The sequence below is a fragment of the Lygodium microphyllum genome, chromosome 17, assembly GCF_053477565.2.
Source record: "Lygodium microphyllum isolate KBCC chromosome 17, Lygodium_microphyllum_v1.1.10, whole genome shotgun sequence".
In the NCBI taxonomy this organism is placed as follows: domain Eukaryota; kingdom Viridiplantae; phylum Streptophyta; class Polypodiopsida; order Schizaeales; family Lygodiaceae; genus Lygodium; species Lygodium microphyllum.
The window spans coordinates 100,380,021-100,404,261 of NC_141151.1; the positions used below are offsets into that span (position 1 = coordinate 100,380,021).

A 24,241-nucleotide genomic window follows, 5' to 3' on the forward strand; every position below is an offset into this window, starting at 1 on the left:
ATCCCATCAACGGCCGAAGTGGGGGATCGGTTAAGGATGTGGACTGCAGTAGCCACAGCCTCGGCCCACAGAAACTGAGGTGTCTGTCGGTGCTCCATCATGGTGCGCACCATCTCGATCACACTGCGGTTCTTCCGTTCAAGAATGTCATTTTCTTAAGGAGTGTTGGTATTAGCAAACTCCTGGTGAATACCTTTATCTACACAAAAACGAGCAAACTCATTAGAAACAAATTCACCACCCTTGTCGGATCGCAAGGTCTTCAATTTCCGGCCTGATCGGTTCTCCTCAAAGAGAAGCCAATCCTTGAAGTGGGAGAAAGCTTCTGACTTCAATGCCAAGAAATAGGCCCATGTCATCCTGCTGTAGTCATCTACGATCAGCATGAAGTACGAGCTCCCTCGCAAGGACTTGTTCCTCATAGGGCCACAAAGATCCGTAGATACAAGCTTCATCGGTGAAGTAGACCGCCGCGAAGCTTTGTGGGGAATGGCATCCCTATGCTGCTTCCCACGAATGCAGGAGACGCATGGCTACTGGCTCATCACTATATTCGGCAACCCTCGAACAAGCTGTCCACGTGACCCCCTCCGAAGATAATCATAGTTGAGGTGACCAAACCGAGCATACCATAACTCTGACTGTGTCTGAGAGGTAAGAAGAAGAGTAGAGAGGGCGATGGAAGACTTCAATTTATAGATGCCTTTCTCCTCATATCCGGATGATAGAACCTTCCTTGACCCACGATCAAGGACGCGCACCGAAGCACTGTCAAACTCCACCAAAAGTCCAAGGGAGCAAATCTTATGAATTGACAGAAGATGATACCCTAGACCTGGTACATGCAAGACCTCTGAGGTATGGGTACCACCACGTCCATCTGGAATATGCTGCATCTCACCCCGTCCTGCAATAGACACTGAAGAGCTATCTCCAATGAGAATCTGTCCACACGAGGGTCGCAATTGGGTAACACCATCTGATGAAGGAGTCATGTGCCGGGAGGCACCACTGTCAACGATCCACTCTCGAGCCTGGGGAGCCGTCATCGCAACATCAGAAGCATTTGATGAAGAGTCCTCAATGACAGCTAGATGAAGAAATGCAGCTGATGAGGGTGCAGCCACCGCTCCAAAATCCTTCGTGTCTTTCTTGTTGGTGTCCTTCTTGTCTTTGTCAAGGCAATCCTTCTTCCAATGGCCAGTCTTTCCACAAATATGGCACGTGGATTCTTTGTCCTTGTCCTTGTTCTTCTTTGACTTGTTATCCCCCTTCTTCTTCTTTTGGTCCTTCCCCTTCTTCTGAGAGACTTGACCTGTCAGTGCCTCCGACTTGGAAGCATTCTGTCCCTTTAATTGTTCCTCTTGGTCCAAGACCATAGGAACCAACTCTTCCCACCGAAGAGTGGACTCCCGCCTCGAAGCAATAAGGGCGGAATAGAAAGCACCGAATCGTGGCGGCAACTGGGACAAGAGTGTGATCGCCATGTCTTCGGAGGAAATCGGCTTCCCCACATTCTGAACCTGCATCTGAAGCTGTCTAAGCTTGTTGATGTGCTCCCGCAACGAAGAAGACTTGGTCACGGACAAAGTCCGCATCTGAACCTCCAAAGAAACCCACTTCATTAGGGTCATCTGGTTATACATCTGATCAAGCTCCAGCCATATCTCCCGAGCCACCGTCAAGTGCTCGATGTGAGCTATCACGGCTGTAGTACAAGATAGAAAAAGAAAGGAACGAATCCTGGCATTCAGTTTGTCCCAGTGAGACTGTGCCTTGGCCAACTCCGCACGAGCATCGGAAGAGAGTTTGGACTCATCTCTCACCGAGGGCCAGTCGATTTCCTCCTGTACAAGCTCCGCCAAATCATAGGACTCAAGGATGGCCAACATCATGACGCGCCAGATGCGGTAGTTGTCGCCATCGAGCTTCTGATCTGCGGGAAGAGCCAGTAAGACAGGTACCTTCCGGTCCATAATCGTCTGGAACTCCAAGTCAATCTCTGTAGACATCTTCACCTGTAATGCCTTCACAAACGCAAAAGCAGCCCCCTCTGACTGTGAAAACTCAGCCTGCTAGGGCTCTTCCGCGTCCTGAAACTTCTTCACCCGCCGAAGGCAATGAAAAAGCAAAACCTGCACTTGAAAGCTGAAAACTCAAACTTCCTCCTCATCAAACAGCAGTAAACAGCAGCAAATCCACCACCTGGACTCCTTTCCCGCGCGCCCACGCTCGCTTCAGCCTTGTTCCGAGGCGCAGCCCTCCTGCCTGCCCTCAAACGCTGAGAACGCAACCTTGTGTCGCGATAGAAACTTCTCTTCAGGTTGGTTCTGCACTCAGTCAGCCCTTTAACACTGCTCTGATACCATGTCAGAGTGCAGCGGTGCGGAAGCGTAGGACTGAGAGAGAGAGGAGAGAGAAAGAGAGTGGAAGATGAAGATCTGCTGTATAAAGTGTGCTGTATACAAAGATATGCAGATATGTACACAGGCGCAGTGCGCTGGACTGCGTGTCTCCACCTCGACGATGCAACCTGCTGTTCACCTCGAAGTCCGCTGCAGTCTGCACTGTCTCCTGTCTGAAATCTGCGAACAAAGACGGAATCTACGCGAGCCACCAGTCTGTAATCTGCGAGCAGAAAAGTGTGGGAGACTGCTGAAAAACTCGGCTATAAATAGCCAGGATCTGGGCACCAGAAAAAGACCTGTCGGCTGCATTAAATGCAGCCGACTGACAGGACAGGCCGGACTGCCACGTGGCAGTCCGACTGTGCAGTCCGACTGCACCTGGACAAATCTGTCCGACAGGATCTGATCTGACTGCTAACAGATATCTCCAACTAGTGGTTACAACAATTTACGCCATTCATTCATTTCAGTGTTCTTCTTCTTTCTCTATCTTTGTTTGTGTTTATTTTTGTGTTCAAGTTTTGAGTTTTACACGTCACTCTTCGAGTTTTTGTGTTTCAGTCGTGATTGTACTTTTTGTGTTTCCTTAGTGCAAACCCTAGCATAACTTCGCAGCCGACCATCTCCACCTTTTGGTTTCCTTATCTTTCTCTAAGTCATGCATTTACAAGACTATTGTCTAATAGAGCATCAACTTATGCAAGTATCATGATAATCCTAGTATCAGACATTGAGCTTCTAAAGAGAATTTTTATGCTCTCCCTTCGCTTGAGATCTTATGTTCTTGATGATTGGGCCTCGAATGTTGAAGGACATCAATAGGTATGTTACGAAACGCTTGAAGTATTACATCAAAAAGGTCGAATGCCTTGGAGTAGATGGTTTCTTAAATCCATTAGGAATCCCATAAAATGAAATCGAAAGCATATCTAATCTTTTTATTATTACTCAAGACGAAGAAGAGTCACGATAATGGATCATCTGTGGATGACGCCTCACTTCACTCCAACTAGAATAAATGTTGAGACACCCAAATTAACACGGATTTTACCAAGCAATTGTATCAATCTTAAGGACTTCCTACTAAACTTGTTAGCAATAGAGAACAAGTTTGATCATCTCTTTGGAGAGCTCTCTTTGCTAAGTTAAATACTATTCTTAGCATAAGTACACTAGACCATCATCCACAAATCAATTATTACACTAGCGTTTTACTCAAAACCTAGATGCTATGCTAAGGGCCTGTGTAAGCACAAAATGAATTAGCATATATTAAATTAAGTAATTATATGAATTGTATGGACTTTCTACTAACATTGTTAGCAATAGAGAAAGAAAGTTCAATGATCTCTTTTGGACAGCTATCTTGGCTAAGTTGAATACTATTCCTAGATGAGTATACTAGATCATCATCCACAAACCAATGGTCTGACTAAGAGAGCTAATCAAAACCTAGATGATCCACTAAGGGCCCCAAGTCAATGAAAAGCCATGTAATTGAAGTTTTATTACAATAGTGTAAAACTTTCAATGTTCATGGGATGTCTATCACAGTAGAGTGCATTTACAATAGGATTACAAAATGAAAGAATTTCTTCTTCTAAGAATCCTTATACGAAATCAATCAAATATTAATTTTTGCAAATGCTAATGTTTAAGAAACACAAGGTTGTTTTGAAGAGTTACAACTCTGACCTAAAAATGCATTACATACTAATTAGCCACATTAAACAACCAAAACAAGCTTAATTGATTAAATTACCAAACTTTCATTAAAAGAAAATGTGTTCTTAGAGAGTGTTTGTGTCCCATAAGCCAAACCACAATTTAGGAGGACCCATCCATCTATAAATAAACAAGCTGCCCACCACTCAGCCTTAATCTTGTTTTAGAAGATTGCTAGTGCCTAAACTCTGTTGTCCACACCTACATGGAGGATATCTCAGTTGGAGTTACTACCTACTATTGTTAACTCTTGACACCAACTTCCAATTACTCCCAGACTATTGGTGACCGTTGTTCAAGCCTTCTCTACTACTGGTGACTACTATTTCGACCTTCCCTACAGTTGGCGACCTATTTCCAACATGTCGAATTGTGGCTGCAGCTCAACTTGCATTTGTTGCTGTTTTCTCTCAGCCAGTTTGTGTTTTCTGCACATCAACTTGTAGGAGCAACTGACATCATCACCCAGTGTACATGCATCATCTTCTAGGCTGCGTTTTGCTATCTGCAACACCGCCTCAACTGCCACGTCATCAACACTGACATGCATTTTGTTGTTCTCACATTGTTCGTGTCACGAGGACGTGAAATTTTGAGATGCTTTAATCTTGCTAATAACATTTGATTAAGTTACTAATCAAATGTGCAAGGTTGTTTAGCACATGTGATGCACATGGCAGTTATCTCATGGGAATGGGCCAAGGACCCCGAGAATGCAGTGGGTGTTAAAGGCAAAAGTTGTGTTAAGTTATGCCAATTGAGTTTTAGTGGTCAGTTGGTGCTAGGTTGGACCCTAGGACAATTGTTTGGCCATTAAGTGTCAGTGGTGACACTAGGGACTAGCATTAATTAATTAATTAATGCTAGTCTAAGGGTCAACAAAGGTTGGGAACCGCTCCAAGTTGCAAATGGCCTAGCCAATTTCATTCCAGATGGGCATGTTTAATTTTGGGCAAGGTCAAAAGGGCTGAAATTAATTTTCAGAATTAATTAATTCTGAAAAATTAATTTAACGACTGAAAATGCATTAGAAAGGCTACCACTTGGCAAAACTTTCCCATGCAACTAGGGAGAAGGCTGTTGGAGGGGGGTGGAAGCTGAATGGCAACCATTCGGAGCTTGGTGGAGGAAGAGGAGGTGATCAGATTTGGCTCTGAGAGGCGACGACGACTGATTGCGCGCCGCGACAAGACAAGGGGCAGCAGGTTTTCTCTTCCGCCTCAAGAGAGGCGGCAGTAGGAGAGGAGGGCTCGCCAACCCAGCTCGTGTTTTACCCCCCCTTTTGAAGCTGTTGGTGCCATCACATTTGTCATCAGAGCTACGAATCAGAAGATACATTTCAGCTGATTTTCTCTCTTTCTACAACATTCTATCATCTCCTCCAGTCTATGCTCAAGTATTCTCAGCAATTTTCAGCCATGGGTGACAGAGTACAGCCAAATTTGGTGGACAGCAAAGAGTTTACTGCTGTAAACCCTAAATTACAGCAGTAATTAGGGTTTAGCAACCACCTTGGGACCCGTGCCATCAGTCAAAGGCATTGTACACTGAAATCAGCACCAAAAATTCGTGGAATTGTGAGGATTTCAGATGCCAGCCCATCTATTGTGAATTTGGGGCAGCATTTGACCACTTGGGGTTCCATTATAGCAAGTCCTGGGTGAAAATCAAGGGGCAATTTGCCCAAATACTTTGCTGATTATTGGAACAGCAAGGGGCTTTTGAATTAGCCAAGGGGATTGTGAAATCTCGGCTTGTAATTTATCCATCAGCAATTGAAATTAAAGAAATACCGAAAGGGGCGCCAGTTTTGGGGCCAACAGGGTGTCCACTGTCCAAGTTTATGAAGGTAAAGTGAGCATTTCAGTTTATGTTCATTTGCTACTTGCTGTAATTAAGTGCTTAATCAGGTTAAACCACCCTATCCGAAAAGGAAGGCTGGTTTCATGGTTCCATTGCCAAGATAATCACTCAATCTCTTGATTTGGTGAGCCCGAGGCACCTGATTGCAAGCCAAAGCTGTGTGCTAGTGCTGATTTTTGTACTCAGCTGAGAAATTACAGCAACATGTCTTCATATAGTGAAATGGAATCAAGCAATGATGATGCCTCTTAGTATGGACATTCTCATGGGAATGAAGGAAATGCAATGTCTAATCTTGGACAAGGCTCTCATGATGAACAACAAGCTGAAAATGTTGCCATTGGGCAAGATGCATGGCCTTCAAGCCGTCATGAGGTAGATGACCAGCAAAGTGAAGAGAAATTTGATGACCAGTTCAAAAAATCGGATGAGGACAGCAGCAAATCTCTTTGCTGAATTGGCAAAGGATCCTCAATTCACCCGATTTTTGAATGCTCCGAAGAAGGACAGCAAGGGCAAGAAGAAGAAGTCAACTTCTACACCTTCGGGACAGCAAGATGCACCGAAGATAGTGCCAAATCCTTCACTTGAAGCTCCTAAAGAGGCCAATGAAGCTAAACGGTTGGTACCTATGGTGCAAGGAATGCAAATGCAAGGCCATTATGGAAGTGCCAATCCAATGGATTTTGGACAGCCGGGCATGCATACTATGATGGGGCAGCCAGGATACTTTGGTGGTAGCACGATTTTTCATGCAATGGTCGGCCAAGGGCCGCATACAAGAATGCATGGCACAAATCCCTATGGTATGCAGTAGCAAATGCATGGTGTGCAAGGCCCATTGTTTTCGGGTATGGCTAGAAATGTGCAAAACCCTATGCATGGTAGCATTGGCTTAATGCCTGGGGCACAAAGTGAAATGTTTGGCAATGCATCTACACCCCCGAATGCTTATGGGGCTCAACTTTCAAGGAATGACTGCTGGTCATCCAAATGCTTCATTTGGGCTTGGTCATGATGTAAATACAGCAAATGCACCCTTTTTGCAACAGCCGGTATATGACAACTTGACTCCCAAAGGGGAAGCAAAAGACTATGATGAGGGTGGAAAAGCAGTGAGGTTTGAGTCCTTCAGTGGTGCACAAGATAGGCTAAAAGCTTTGACCTTCATTCAGCAGTTTGATGCAGCCTATTCAAGGGGAAACTTCACCGAATCCTCTAAGATTCGAAAGGCAACCACTTTCTTGAAGGGGAATGCATTGCAGTGGTGGTCCACGCTCTTGATGCAAGGTAGAGCACCGTCAACATGGGTACAATTCAAGCAAATTTTTGCATCGAATTGGTTGACTAGTACCTTTGAGGTGGACATCATGACAACTTGGAACAAGCTTGATGCTAAGGAATGCAAGAATTTAGAGCAATACGTTTTGGGATGCATTGCTGCCCGTCACTTCTTATCGTGCCGTACCCCTTCATGAGCAAGCGGAAAAATATGTATGTGGGCTGCCCAAAGGAATCATGGATTTTTGCATAAAATCCATCGTGTCTAGCATGTCTCAGCTCATAGAGACTGCTGCTACAGCCGATGCTTTGCTGCGTGGAAAGGATTTGGGCTTCCAAGAGAGCGGGGAAAAGCCGAATAAAAAGTTGTTTAAGGCTCAGAAAAGGGGCATATCTGAAAACCAGCCTAAAAAGAGGCCAAAACAGCAAAGAAAGGACTCGAAAACATTGGCACAACGTAGGGAATTGATGGATGCAAATAAATGCTTTATTTGTGAACAGGAGGGTCATATTGCAAAGAACTGTCCCAATAGGCAGCAAGCTGTAAAATCAAAAAATCAAGGAGATCCTAAGGGTAAACGGCCCAAAACATCAGTGGGATTGGTGCCCGATGTTGTTAGTGATCAGCCCAATGATGATGCTACTGAGTTGTGCAGAGCATGGGGCAAAATTAGGAATCAGCATGCATTGATCTTTTTTGATAATGGTGCACGAGCCAACTTCATATCTACTGACATGGCAGCCCGTCTAGGCATCAAAGAGGATGAGATGGGAGCCATGGGGAAAGTTGGAATGGCATGTAAGGGTCATGCAGAACTTGTCACACCACTCATTGGAAAGCTTCGCTTGCACATACAGGAATGTGGACAGGGAAGAGTTTTACATTGCTCCACTTGAGGGTTGTGATGTGTTGCTTGGTATGCCATGGTACCACCGTATGCATGCAGTGATTAATTCATATGCAAAAGAGATCACTATTCAACATAAGGGAAAGACACTCACACTTGATGTTAAGTTGAAAGGGGAATCTCTCCCTATTGTATCTGCAACTGTTATTTCTAAAGTAATGAAAAATCATCTTTCAGCGTATTTAGTTTTTGCTAAGGATAAGGATGATAATGAGAATGTTGGGAAAATGTCTAAATTAGAGAAGGATCGCATGTCATTTCTGAAAATGTATGCTGATTGCTTCTCTTAATCACCTCCAGGGCAGCTATCACCTGAAAGACCCAAAGATCATGGCATAGACCTTAGCCCTGGAAGTAGCCCTCCTAATAAACCACCCTATAGAGTCAGTGCAGCCCAACAGGAGGAGATTATGAGTCAAGTAAATGAGCTGCTAGAAAAAGGGCTGATTCAGCCCAGCTCATCTCCTTTCTGTTCTCGAGTGCTTTTGGTGCAAAAAAAGGATGGTTCATGGCGTATGTGCATTGACTATCGTGCTCTGAACAAGATCACGATAAAGAACCGCTTTTCGATCCCTCAGATCGATGATGTTATGGATAGAATGCGGGGGGCAGCAATATTCAGCCGTATAGATTTGAAAAGTGGGTATCATCAGATACGCATTAGACCGGAGGATGTACCTAAGACAGCTTTTAGGACATCTTTTGGGTTATATGAATTTCTTGTCATGCCTTTTGGACTTGCGAATGCTCCTACCACTTTTAATCGGATGATGGATCGCATCTTTCAGCCACATAGAGCATTTGTGGGTACTTTCTTTGATGACATGATTGTCTATTCAAAGAATGAGACGGAGCATAGAAAGCACTTGGACATTGTTTTCAATGAGCTACGTAAGCATAGGCTGGTTATCAACGACAAGAAGAGTGAATTCTTTTTGCATGAAATCCACTTCTTGGGACATATTGTATCGGCTGATGGTATTCGTATGGACCCTGCTAAGGTTGAAGCATTACATTCATGGCTAGCTTTGAAGAATATTCATGAGATCCGCAGCTTCTTGGGTTTATGTTCTTACTATAGGAAGTATGTACGCGGGTTTGCTGAAATTGCATCTCCATTGCATGCTTTGCAAAAGAAAGATGTGCCATTTAGATGAACAGCAGTGGGAATTTCAGCATTTGAAAAGTTGAAAGAAAAGATGACTTCAGATCCTGTGCTTGTGTTGCTTGATCTAAGGAAGTCATTTGTGGTTCAGTGTGATCCATGTGGTAACAGCATTGGGGCTGTCCTTATGCAAGATGGCCGAGTTGTGGCTTATGAGAGTCGAATTCTCCACGGTGCAGAGAGGAATTTACAGGTTTATGAGAAAGAGCTCTTGGCTATAATTCATGCACTGTCTACGTGGAAACATTATTTGTTGGGGGCTGATTTTACAGTGCAGACAGACCATCAAACTTTGAGGTACTTTCTAACGCAAACTAAGTTGTCAGAGAAGCATATGAGATGGGCAAATTTTCTCTCTATGTTTCATTTTCAGATTGTACACATTGATGGTAAAAAAAATGTTGTGGCTGATGCACTGTCACGTAAGCCACAAATTTCAGCCGTCACTATGGTTTATCACACTAAGTTGGATGCCATGAAAGAGCAATATGCTGCTGATTCGAACTTTGCTAATGTTTATGATCAGCTTTGCAATGGCCAAAGTCATGAGCATTTTATGCTAAGAGATAGATTTCTATTGATGCATGGACGACTGTGTGTCACAAAGCAGTTGAGGCCTAGAGTGATCATTGAAAGTCATGCTCCGTATGCAAGACACAGAGGTATTGATACCACGGTCAAGGCAATGGAGCATTTCTTTTATTGGTCAGCTTTGAGGCATGATGTAAAGCAGTTTGTTAGGGCATGCATCATATGTCAAAAGGTAAAGCATGATAGGCAAAAGATGCCGAGCTTGTTGCAGCCCTTGCCTATTCCACATAGGCCTTGGCAGAGCATTGCTATGGACTTTATCTTTGAGCTTCCTAGGACACCTACAGGGAATGATGGAATATGGACTATTATTTGCAGGTTTAGCAAACAAGCCCATTTCATTCCGGTGAGGAAGAAGATAAAGGCTGATCATATGGCACGATTATTTATGCAGCACATTTTCAAGTATCATGGTATGCCTGAGTCAATCATCAGTGATCGAGACCCTCGGATGACCAATCTATTCTGGAAGGGGTTGTTTGAAAATATGGGTACCACACTGAAATTCTCATCATCCTTCCATCCGCAAACAGATGGTCAGTCTGAGGAAGCAAATTCCACAGTGTTGGATCTTTTGAGGTGCCATGTTTCAGACCACAAGACACAGTGGGAGCAGTATTTGCCATTGGTTGAGTTTACATACAATAATACGGTGCATAGTTCCACTGGCAAGGCTCCATTTGAGGTGGTTGAGGGCGGCAAGAAGGTTCCACCTATTTTGCACACTAAGGATAAGATCTTTGAGGCTGATCGCTTTGTGGAAAGCTTGGATGCAACCTATGCAAAGATAAAGTATGCACTTCAGAGGTCACAGGACAAGCAAAAGCGGACAGCTGATTGCCATAGATGTGCTTTGCAATTTGCAGAGGGCGATTATGTATTGCTGCGTTTCGAAAAGGCAAGGCTGAAAAAGATGAAGGGAAAAGAGAGGTTGTATCCGAAGTTAAGCATGAGATACTATGGGCCCTTTCAAGTGTTGGAAAAGGTCAGCGATGTTGCATATCGACTGAAATCACCTCCACATTGGCGGATACACAATGCCTTTCATGTCAGTTTGTTGAGATCTTTTCGTGGTGATGTGCCAGAAGATGTATCTGCTGAAATTCAGCCAGAGGTTGAGGAACTAGATGAGATTTTGGTACCCGAGCAGATTTTGGCACATAAGAAAAGGAAGGTCAGAGGTAAAGTTTCCAGAAGATATTTGGTGAAGTTTCAAAATTATTCACCAATGGATGCAAAATGGATGGAAGAGGATGACTTGGCAGACCATCCTTAGTTGTTGCAACTTTATCTCGATGCCTTTCAGTTAGAGCCGACTTTGGATCGGGCTTACTCAGGTTCAGCAGAGCGGGCGTCCAAAGCATTGCCTGATGCTCAAGGGGGAGGTAGCACTTGCACTCCACCGGTTTTGGACAGCTCTCATATGTAGTGGATCTCGGATGTATTCAGCATGCATCCAAGGTATTGTGCTGATAGTATGTCTGCCATGAGGTCACTACTCGGTGTACTAGTCACTATGAGATACATGTATATGAATATGGTTGTCACCACGGCTCTGAGACTATACTTATACATGAGTTTTTGGACCAGTTTGGCATGAGTTTTTGCCTCAATTTTGAGATCAATTTCTAATTAGTTTCAGCTCAGTTTTTGATCAGTTTGAGAACCGTTTATGATCACTTTGGGATCAGTTTTGCATCAGTTTTTGATCAGTTTTTTTTACCATCAGCTTGTGATCGGTTTGGAGTCACATTTGCAGCCATTTGTGATCAGTTCTCATATCAGTCCATGATTAGTTTATGATCAGGTCATGCTCAGTTTTTAATGGTTTACAGCTGATTCCATGGACAGCCGCATGTAAACGAATGTCATTGAAAGTTTCAGCCATGGTTTATGCCGAGAATATGCTTTACTGTGGTTTTGAAGTTAGAACGGTTGAGAAACATGAGTTATGGATGCATCCAATGGTTTCTAGCAACAGTTTTGGACTATTTTTCAATTTTCTATTGTGTTTTGCTGGCTGGAAATTTTCAATAAGTTTTGCGCATATGCAACGGTTTGACAACAGTGGCCAATGTTGTGGTGACTGTCATGCCAAATTGAAATTCTAGTACAATATACTTTTGCTTTGGCCCAATGCAGTGCAATCGAGGACGATTGCAAGGTTTTCAAGGGGGAGGTTTGTCACGGGGACGTGAAATTTTGAGATGCTTTAATCTTGCTAGTAACATTTGATTAAGTTACTAATCAAATGTGCAAGGTTGTTTAGCACATATGATGCACATGGCAGTTATTTCATGGAAACGGGCCAAGGACCCCGAGAATGCAGTGGGTGTTAAAGGCAAAAGTTGTGTTAAGTTATGCCAACAGGGTTTTGGTGGTCAGTTGGTGTCAGGTTGGACCCTAGGACAATTGTTTGGCCATTAAGTGTCAGTGGTGACACTAGGGACTAGCATTAATTAATTAATTAATGCTAGTCTAAGGGTCAACAGAGGTTGGGAACCACTCCAAGTTGCAAATGGCCTAGCCAATTTTATTCCAGATGGGCATGTTTAATTTTGGGCAGGGTCAAAAGGGCTGAAATTAATTTTCAGAATTAATTAATTCTGAAAATTTAATTCAATGACTGAAAATGCATTAGAAAGGCTGCCACTTGGCAAAACTTTCCCATGCAACTAGGGAGAAGGCTGTTGGAGGGTGGTGGAAGCAGAATGGCAGCCATTCGGAGCTTGGTGGAGGGAGAGAAGGTGATCAGATTTGGCTCTAAGAGGCGACGACGACTGATCGCGGGCCGCGACAAGATAGGGGACAGCAGGTTTTCTCTTCTGCCTTAAGAGAGGCGGCGGTAGGAGAGGAGGGCTCGCCAACCCAGCTCGTGTTTTACCCCCCCTTTTGAAGCTGTTGGTGCCATCACATTTGTCATCAGAGCTACGAATCAGAAGATACATTTCAGCTGATTTTCTCTCTTTCTACAACATTCTATCATCTCCTCCAGTCTATGCTCAAGTATTCTCAGCAATTTTCAGCCATGGGTGACAGAGTACAGCCAAATTTGGTGGACAGCAAAGAGTTTACTGCTGTAAACCCTAAATTACAGCAGTAATTAGGGTTTAGCAACCACCTTGGGACCCGTGCCATCAGTCAAAGGCATTGTACACTGAAATCAGCACCAAAAATTCGTGGAATTGTGAGGATTTCAGATGCCAGCCCATCTATTGTGAATTTGGGGCAGCATTTGACCACTTGGGGTTCCATTATAGCAAGTCCTGGGTGAAAATCAAGGGGCAATTTGCCCAAATACTTTGCTGATTATTGGAACAGCAAGGGGCTTTTGAATCAGCCAGGGGGATTGTGAAATCGCAGCTTGTAATTTATCCATCAGCAATTGAAATTAAAGAAATACCGAAAGGGGCGCCAGTTTTGGGGCCAACAGGGTGTCCACTGTCCAAGTTTATGAAGGTAAAGTGAGCATTTCAGTTTATGTTCATTTGCTACTTTCTGTAATTAAGTGCTTAATCAGGTTAAACCACCCTATCCGAGAAGGAAGGATGGTTTCAGTTCGGCTCTGTTTGGCATTGATCCAGCCATCTGCGAGCTGCATTTGATGCTGCCAAACATATTTGGTGATTGTCTTTAACTCATACTCTCTTCCCAAGTCCTAAAGGCACAAGAGTTCAAGGGTAGCATTGTGTATTTGTTATGCTGAGCATTGTACTTATTCATTATTCAGGTTTGTTTATCTTCTATGTTCATTGTCTCTATGTGAACCCTAACACTAATTGTGTTTCTTTATTAATCTATGCATTTGTTGTACCAATGCGTTTGTATGCTATTGTTGAGCATTTCTTTACATCGTATCAAGGCTAGGTACTCACTAAAGAAATCTAAGCCCTTGATGAGAAAGTTCTATCTTAAAAAATAGGAACTATAGAGGAAAGATGACATCAAACACCTCCACAACAACTCTGTCGCCAAAGAAGCCTATGCTAAGAATTCAACAAGAGTGGCTTCCATAGTCAACTCTGCAAAGTTTCAACTTGAGTGAAGATACTTTTGACTACCTTGGATAGACACGACCTTATCCTGTTACAAATGAGGAGTTGAAGCTAATCATTGCTAAAGATCAAAGAGCTTGACTCAAGAAGAGCACATCGACTACAACTTCTCAATGAAGATATATATGATTCTTTCTTATCAGATGTTGTGCATAAATCTGATGATGTTACAAGGCCATCAAGACAGACCTCCATTAGGAATCAGCCCCTCTCTTGGAAAAAGAGATCTAGAGTATGTCCCTTTCTTTCAAACTCTTCCATCTAATCTAGTGCAAGTACACAAGTTTCAACTTTGATTCCTTCTTCCTCTTTTACTTCTACTCCTTTATAGCATTTTAATAAAGATCATGATGAAGTTAGAGTGCCATATGTTGATCATGGTAAACGTACTCTTAAAGATCCATTCTTATATGATAATACACAATGAGGTGATTATAAGAAAAAAATTGGTAACTCTTCTTCTACTTCTTTTTCTTTGAATTATGCTTCTCAAAGTCAAAATGAATTTGGTATGTCATCTTCAATGCATTCCGCATCATCATTTCAATTTCCATCATTAAATCAATAAAATCAATTTAATGCATCCACATCATTTCAAAACCCACCCATTCCACCCACTTCTTCTACTACATCACCATTATCATTCGCTTCATTTACCTTCCCATTTCAAACACCACAAACCACACCAAGGGGTTTTTTAAATGTAGATAGCCTTTAAGACCTCCACATCTTCCATTTCGGGTGGTACACATACACATTTAGTAGATGCTCTAATAGCAATCATGTTTGACATGCACACCTTCTACCTAGTACTATTTTCTAATAAGGTCAGGGGCACCAACTAAGAGAGGCACTAGAAGTATATCTAAGAGTGCAAGAAGCTCTAGGCTCTAGGATGGAAGTTTCAAAAGGACTCGGGAGCTAAATAGCTATGGGCAATGTGGCACTCTTGTGCACAGATCCAAATGTAAGGTTGCTCTAGCTCATGGCCCTATGGAGATAATTAAGTCTAGCTCATGGCTCTATGGAGATAATTGAGTCAATATCATGGGGATTGGTTGGTATATGTGCAATATGTTTCTCTTCTATTGGTTAGGTCCAAGATTCTTTTGTCTTCTTGTTGGTGAAGGTCTTCCAAGTTTTGGGGTTGATCAAGGTCTTGAAATAATAGTCACCTAAGACTATGGTCATGAAAGTTCACTACCCAAGCATTCTCTGTGCATTCTGTACTATTGTAGTATGTCTAAATGAAGAGAGAGTTTGGCTTTAAAGACAAATCTACCAAACATATAAACCCCTTTGGATATTCCTATTGAGAGAATTTGGTTTTGGGAATTAACTTGCTTCCCACATAAACTGCCCTAAAGGCCCTATGGATGTACTTACAACCAATGAAACATAATGCTCTCCCTACAACACAATGATTTCAATTGCAGTCACAAGTGTTATCACCTATGTCATCTTTCTCCATTTCTCTCATTTAATGAGCTCGATAAAATGACCTTACAAAACAATCAACAATTTTACCCCCGTGCATCAATTGAGCAAATAAAATAAACCTTGTCAAAATGTACATACCTGCACACGAGAAGGAACTAGGTAATCTCGAGCTCCCTCTGGAGTGGACTTCGACAAGATTGGAGTTTCAATCTATCACGGACCATCATGTAAATCAATAGGACCCACCCAGATCTTCATACTTGCTAAGAACTAGGAAAACTTCCGTACCTCCAAAAAATCATGTTCATCCTCTAAGAACCGCCTAATTGTTTTGACAACTTTGTGCCGTAATCGTAGGTTGTTGGTCATCTGGGGACGTCGCAAATCAAGATGTCGGTATCTAAAGAAAGAGATACCAATAAAAACATTTGGTCTTCTATTCCTTGAATAGTACACAACTCCTATCTAGATCATATTCACAATTATGAAGTTACCTTAGACGAATTTCCTCTGTGATGATATCTTTGATATCATTAGATGTGGTCACGAGGAATGGTAATACAAGTCGGACAGGATTTAGCAGTTGTATATCCTCTGCAACAACCTATTTGCAAACTCACAAATCCGAGACAGAATCAGAAAAAGAGTGATGAACAAAGTCAAACTCTTCTTCACAAGTATGAGAATGGAGAACATCTTCTACTTCCTGCTTGCATTGAGGCAGCTACTTACAATAATCACATTAGTTCGGGTGACAATTTACATCGCAAAAGCTGAGGCTCACATTCTCCACATATGCAGACATCAACAGATATGCAGAAATCCACTATAAGAAGCAAGCATCTTCTCAAAGAACTCACAATTGTTGTGCACACAAGAATTGGCTGTGATCTTTAGGATAGGACTTACAGAACCCATATATAACATGTGAGACAATAGTAGCAGCACAATCTACATGCATTCACAGTTCCCCTTTTACCTCTATGCCTCCGGTTTCCATCTTTGGGTTAATTGCATCCTTTGGACGAGCTCGAACATGGCCCTCTACCACAATCACATACTCAAGTCGCAACTTCTCTCCTATGGAGTGTGCATATGGATAGGTTTCTGGATCGGTAGTGACCTGCACCAAAACACGCACTATCAAATCAGACAGAGTTCTTGTTTCTTTAGTTCAGCACTTCTTAAAGCATCTCTCGCTTATGCAACAGACCATGAAAATGCAGCGGCAAACAGGGATTATTCAGCAAACAGACGTCCAAAACCTTAAGTTCCCAAAGGGCATCAGCTTAACTGATCACAAACTCAATTTTGCATCCAAGGATATTCGACAGTTACTGCAATCTAAGAAACCAAACCGCCCAACAGCACTCACCAACGTGACATGTCTAGTATTGTACGGATTTTTGAGACCAATGGAAGGGCAATTGCAACGGATGCATATAAAGCTAGATTGGCGTGCACAACAGCAATCACAAGAAGCTTGGGGGATTTATCCATGTACCGCATACCCTGGGCCAGCAACCCCATGCCCCCAACCGCACCTAGCTAGGTATGCAGTCCCTTCCTCACAGAATTTCATGATGTTTTCGTGATTCACAAGGTAGGAATTTTCACAGGAATTTGTCTAAATGTTCTTGTGAATGCCAAACATAGGGAGGGAAGTCGAGTTCAAAAGAACATGTTTGATCAAATTATCCACACTGAAATTGCGCATACCCAGCTTCTGACCAGATTACCCAAACTGAACTAATGCATGTGCATGGAGGCTTTGCCCTTACCTGCACAATACCTGTATGATCTCTTAGATTGATGAAAGTCAAGATTCCATGAGGCCGATGAAGCGCTACCCAACCACAGAGGCGGACTCGTTCACCAAGTTGTGCAGACCGGAGGGTACCACAGCCATGGGTGCGAGAGGTCCACTGGAGAGTGTTGGAGAGAAGGGGGGCAGGGGAGGGGACTGGTGGCTCTAACTCAGATGTAGGGATGGTGGAAGAAGGAGAGGGAGAAGAGGGAGAAAAGGCAGACACAGGAGGGAGGGAACGCCTTGAGGAGGAGGAAGTGGAGGAGGAGAAGGCGGAGGAATAAGAGAGGCTGCAGGAGAGAGGGGAGAGGAAGTGCGAGAGATGGTGCGCTAAGACGAAGGGTGACGATGATGATGACAGTAGAGAGAAAGTTTGTGAGCGAGGGCAGCTAAGGGCCAGGCGCACTGCACCTGCCATTGCTCTGAGCTCAAGGCAATTTCACAAACTATAGTGATCGCTCCTAAGCTATGCTGCTTAGATTGTCCCCCCTCCCTGCCCCTGCCCCCCCCCCCCCCCCCCTTGATTTTTTTTTCTCTATCTTATTTTTGTTGCCTTTTTCTAGGGTCAAGGTATATGGCTCTACTGATGGCAAGAAAACCTAGAGAGCTGTTCCCATACCACTTTTTGGAAGGGGGTTTTTTCAACATTTTTGAGAGAAAACTAGAAATCTCCCTAGGCCACATAGGGCGGTTTCCAGTTTTCTTTCAGTATCGGGAGTTTCCCCAAAAGCACGTTGATACAATGTCTCTCCCCAAAAACCCTTTCTATTTTTGGCGATAACCACCTGGAGAGAGAGCTTGGCCTATCGAAAATAAGGTAGCTTCATTGTCAATTTGCTTATGGGTCCCATCACTCCCACCTTGCCCTTTGCATTGGCGACAGCTTAGTTTGGAGTACCTTGGGAGATCGTTCACGATGGCTCACGGCCTCCCTTCCCATCATGTCTTCTTCCCTATTGTTTTTTTCTTGTTGTTGGACTACTACTCTGCGCACTACTTGAAGTGTATGCTCAACTGTCTATTGTGGCCATCTATTATGTAGTGATCATTTGATTTGGTTGTATCTAGTGATCATTTACTTTCCTTGTTTGCAGCGATTGTTTGTGTTGCTATGATCATGTGTTGTGATCATCTTTTGGTAGTAGATACACCATTGAAAGGCTATGCGTGGATGACCATTAGCTTCATTTCCACGAATTGTAACGATAGAGTTAAGCTCTTGAAATGGTCTATCATTTAGCAATATCAGACTTGATATTTCTATCATTACAAGCTCTTAAAACGGTCTATTATTCAACAATATTAGACGTCATACTTCGAATGTTCCATAAGCATCTTTGTAAAGTGTTGGAATTGACTATGCACACACAAATCAATTGCTATGGAGTAGCCGCCTTTGCATCTTAAGAAGTAGAAGAAGTGGAGGTTAGAGGAGAAGATTCTGATGTTGGACTAGTTGCGCTAGTGACAAGGACAAGCTGGCGACTTTTTTTCGTTTATTTAAATGGGAGGTTTTCAACCAAAAAAAAAAACATGTGACCTTGACACAAATCTAGAAACCCCTCTCTATAAGAAAACAGTTTTCAATCGAAAACAGGTATGGGAACAACTCCTAGGAGTTCCCAATAAGTAAAAGCTACCCCAAGGAGACCACAAGAGATGCACATGTGTGTGGTGGATGTGGCTCTTTGATGCCATTTAAACAACTCTCTAAGGGTGCAGCCACGTGGCACCTGAGGACTACAATGCTAAATGTAAGCCACCTAAGGGTTTCATTATTGCATGCATGCAAGTGCCTCTTTGTGCAAGGTGATTTATCCAAGGGGAATGGGAAGACCACAAGAACTGGGGAGAAAATGGATCTTGACTATAAACAATTTGTTATTAATGGCATTGATTTTTCTTGTGTGGAGAAGGAACTCAAAAGAGACCTATAGAAACACAATGTCATTTAAAAGGCTAAACTCAATGTAAGGGCAACAAATCCTTACGGTATTGATGGCCTTCTCCCTCCCATGGCTCAAGCAAAATTTGTCCATGGCAAGGTTGTACTTCTACTTCATGGACAAAGCTTCTTCAAAAGAGGAGTTTCAAAGATGGTTTCTCAACATCTACCATGTCCTTAACAATAGTGGTTTGTCCACTGTCGAATGGAATGATAGGAGGAGAGGAATTGTATGCTAGGCTATTCAATCAAGTATAAAGGTGATCTTATGTATATGACACCATGGATTTTGAGATTCTTAGTGAAAGGTGAGCGAAAGGTGGAAGCAAGAGAGCAAAAGCAAGAAGGGAGTAAGGGCTACAGAGGTTCAAGCAAGAAGAGAGAGACCGGTATGTGGAAACCCCAATAGTCACAATGTGTGACATGCCTTCCCTTATTCTATTTGTCACTAAAAGAATAAAGAATAAAGTGACAGTGATAAGGGGGCACCATTTGTAGTGTACAAGTGTATATGTTTTTATACAAGTAAATGTGGACAAACGGTCTGACTAACCTTCACATGAGAAGGTAAAGAATAGCCACTAGACTTACCATCTTGCATATGGAATCACTCAAGTACTCTATGTATATACTCCTTCTAGGACAAGTAAAGAAGTCCCGTAGAGCAATTGCGTGTTATGCACATGCCAAGTATGTGTGAGACATGTCCCATGTCCTTCATCTCAAAGCTCCTCTTGTGTTGAGTCTTTAAAGCATCCAACTCAACATGAGAGCACTCCCAACTACAAGCATATCATCAACAGAAAGCACTGAGATAATAAGGCCACCATCACGGACCTTCTTCATGTATAAACACAGATCCATATCACTACGGTAATACCCTTGCGAATGCATGAAAGCATCAAACTTACGATACTACTCCCTAGGTGCCTGCTTAAGCCCATAAAGACTCTTCTTCAATTTGCATGCTAGGTGTTCCCTACCTCCTTTCACAAAGCCCTTAGGCTTATGCATATAAATACCCTCATGCAAATCCCCATATGGAAAAGTCAACTTGACATCTATCTAATAAAGATCCAAAATCCAACTGATTAACCAAGGCCAAGACCAAGCGTAGAGTGATCTTAACCACAAGAGAGAAGATCTCATCAAAATCAGCTGCCTTTTCCTACTTAAAGCCCTTAGAAACCAAAATTGCCTTATATGCTAGCTTTGGGTGACCTCTTCAACTTGTACATCCACTTGCATGGAAATGCATGCTTTCCACATCAAGCAAGGAAACTAAGTCCCATGTACAGTTTTTATGCAACAAATTAAACGTAGACTACATAGATCTCTCCCAAAAATGAGAATCACCTATGCACATGGCCTCCTCATAGATAAGTGGCTTAGTAAAGTGTCACTATGACATAATCCATAGAGTGTTCATAGTGATTAAGAGGATGTGAAGCTCTAGTAGAGTGCCTCAAAACTAGCTAAGGGGCCTGAATAGCATATGCTCTCTATCCAACATCATGATCTAGCACAATAAGTGGATCCTAGACCACTACATCATCAACAACTACAACAAGTTGTCTCGTTGGGACTAGATGTATTGTGATATGAGGCTTGTCCTGAAAGATCGCTCTTCGTACCTTGAGCTCCATCTTTGGTCTGATATGCACCTTATTCTCATGGAAGATAACATCATAGCTATAAATAACCTTTTGAGCTTACGGATCCCAAAGATGATAGCCCATCTCACCTACATCTCCATATCCAATAAATATGCATTTGACTGACTTCGAATCCAACTTATTACACTTGTCTTTAGGAATATGGCAAAAATTCTCACGTCCAAAGACTCGTAAGCATGTATACAAGAGAGGTTTCCCTAGATCATATCTCCTTTACAACTCTACCACTAAGAGCATGGGGATCTATTAATGAGATGCTCGGTAGAAATAATTGTCTCCACCCAAAATTTATCAGTAAGCTTGCCTCACTAAGTATACTACAAACTCTTTCCTAAATAGTACTATTCATGCATTATGCAACACCATTCTAGCATGGGTTTATACGAGGTGTTCAACTAACACTTAATACCCCTCTCATCACATAGTTGCTCAAAAGCCTTAGAGATATATTCATTTCCATTTTTAGACTGTACACATTTTAGCCTATACCTAGATTGGTTCTCAACCATAGTAAGAAAGTGCTGGAACGTAGGCAAAACATCTAAGTTTTTCTTAATAGGATAAGCCTAAACCTTATACGAATAATCGTCTATGAATGCAACAAAATACTTCACACCACCCAATGATTGATTAGACATGAGGCCACAAAAATTTGAATGCACAAGAGCCAAAGGCTCACCCACACACGTAGAATCTGACTTCGTATACTAGTTATGAGTCTATGTACCACACAAACAATGATCACACGAATCAAAACAATAATAATCCAAGGGCAAGAGATATTGTAAATGGGTCTGCACTTTCATTCCTTTCAAAGACATGTGCCCAAGCCAACAATGCCATAAAGATATATGTGGAAGATGGGTCACAACCAAAACATGGTCAAAATACCTAGAAACAAGCAAAGGGTAAAGGTTGCCAACTTTGACACCTCTAACAAAAACAAGACTGTCACGAGTAATCACTAAAAAATACATTATACATATCATCATCCAATTGTCCAACTGAAATAAGACTTTTCATCAAAGACAAGTTCATAATGTACATCATGAAGCACAAAAGGAGTACCAGTACCAAACTATAGTAGTCTAACATCACACATATACCAATGATATCCAATGTAGTGTCATCTCTCGATCTAACCAAACACATAACAATATGGTAGCTATGAAACCAATGGTGATGCGGGGTAACATGAAAGGAAGTCCCCCGAATCAAGAAGCCAACATCAAGAGTAAGCATAGATGGTATATTGGTCAATTGAATAGCATCAACAGCTAAAGATGCAAGAATATAGTTATTAAAATTATACTCCAATGCATTTATCTCCTCTATCTTCACACTAGACTCAGGTACGATCTCAATGGACATTTCCACCACTTCAACCTCTAACACTTAATGCATGAGAAGTGCTAGCTATATCAATATTATTCATGTTTGCTTCTTATATCAATAGAGCATTCTCTACATCATTATATTTAAAACCACCCTCAGGGAGATTAGCACTCATAGTAGTATGAAATGCACCCCATGATTCAAGTAGCGTGACAAATAAGAACAATGACTCTATGTTATCCTCAAACTTGATGTCCTGCAATATAAGTTAGCTGAAAATAGAGTGGAACTCATTTAAATGAGTAAATATAGGAATGCCCTCGTACATATAAAGATCCATAAGCTTCTTTATATGATACAACCAAGATGCAAGACTTTGATTGTCATAAAGATCAAGGATCTTCTTTCATAACTCATATGCACCCCCTAAGTAGAGATAACATTGAAGTATACATGCTCAGACAAAGATAGTATGATAGTGAGCTTGTATAACTCATCAATCTCATCCTCATCTTTCCTATCCCAACCTTTTGGCTTTATGCCCTTTGTTTTCAATGGTCTAGCCTGCTTTTGCTACACTAATACTTGCCATATTTGTGTCTTCCAATACTGGAAGTTGTTATCATCAAGCCTTTTAATGTTGAAAATAGCACTATCACCTAATGCATGAGAAGCACTTGCCATAAATACTCAAAATGATTGCAAAGTACAAGATTATGGGTTGCTATAATATAGCAAAACAGCCCCAAAACTGAGCCAAAAGAATGGGCAAGAGGTGGAAAATAAAAGGGTATGCAGCTATCCACAAATAGTATGCAATAGAGTGCTCAAACAAGGTGTCTATGCTCAAAGAAATTGATCATGAATAGTATTCATCATTGATGTCCATAAAATTGCAATAAATGACCATATATCGATAGGCAAATGACCAACAAAGTAAGCTCCCACTACCAAGAATATCTAGATAGCAATCCGGGATATATAGAATATAACTAGCTATGTAGCAACCAAGTACTAAAAATTGTCAAAGTATACAGAACGTCAGATACATAAATGCATACAACGAATGTGTGTCAAGTATCTACCATTGACAACCCACTGATAATACACTACATCACACCAACATCCATGCCAATGAGAATCCTCGAGGGAGAAAAGAAGGTATGCATCACATGGGATAGGTGCAAACCCCCTGTGGGATGGGCTCGATATCTTTTATCTTCATAGTCTTGAGTTTCTTAATTGATGTCAAGTTTTCTCACTTCATTGATATGTGTTTTTAGTGCAACGAATATGGGTAATTTGCCCAACATCATCCTAATAAGACAATGAAAGGGGTAGCTACATAACAAAAGGATAAGCCAAAACTAGTAAAGGCCAAGGATGACAAGCCAAAGTCTCCAAAAGAACCTTGTTAAGACACCTCAAGTAGCATCTAATGTAGTCTTTGGTGGTGCACCTCAAAAAATATAGGCATTACACATGTAATAAAAAAAAGGGCTACTTTATTTGATAGAATTGATATGTTTACGTTTAAAGGGTTTTTAAATTACAATTTGAAAAAAAATCTTTAAGTTTCTTAAGGAAAAGGGGTCATTTAATTGCCTTGTAACATTTAAGTGAAGAGTGTTTTTTAGTACCCTTTGAATGCATGTCATATGAATGGTTTGTTATAGGTGCACCCCTTGAGGTTGTTGTGCTGCCCCCTAAGGACCAACGAGGCAAGAATAAAGTAGCCTCTCAACCGACAATCAAGAAAGGCATATAGCAAGGACCTAAAGCAAAACGGTGCACATGATAAGGAGAATAAGAACCTCAAAGGCAAGGGTGCACTAGTGAAGAATAGTAAAGAAAAATCTCTCAATAAAAAACTTACCCATACTCCTCGCATGGATGGAACTCAGTATGCAATTCTTAATGAAGAGTATAAGGAGCTCATGGATCCTCATTTGTATAGCCATGATAAAATTTCAAGAAAGGTTATGACCTTATCATGGAAAGTGTGCAACATGGAAGCAAAGAGAAAGAGATCAGTGTGCTTC

At 42.0% G+C, this 24,241-nt stretch overlaps 1 protein-coding gene across 5 annotated transcripts in view; it reads right to left on the reverse strand.

Annotated features, from left to right (window-relative positions):
* Positions 1-17,737, reverse strand: part of LOC148022189 (tRNA synthetase class II (D, K and N) family protein) — a 48,511-nt gene extending 30,774 nt beyond the window's left edge. For 3 of the 5 annotated variants that reach the window (XM_087697828.1, XM_087697826.1, XM_087697827.1), the window contains exons 1-5: positions 17,218-17,737; positions 16,416-16,559; positions 15,931-16,040; positions 15,725-15,836; positions 15,575-15,646 (exon numbers count right to left, since the gene is read on the reverse strand). In XM_087697828.1, the coding sequence (XP_087553954.1) occupies positions 15,575-15,646; positions 15,725-15,836; positions 15,931-16,040; positions 16,416-16,559; positions 17,218-17,661 (882 nt within the window). In that variant the 5' untranslated portion in view covers positions 17,662-17,737. Of the gene's footprint in view, positions 1-15,574; positions 15,647-15,724; positions 15,837-15,930; positions 16,041-16,415; positions 16,560-17,217 lie in introns of those variants that run through there. The other 2 variants (XM_087697829.1, XM_087697830.1) reach the window with 2 other exon arrangements.
* Between the last annotated feature and the right edge of the window lie 6,504 nt (positions 17,738-24,241).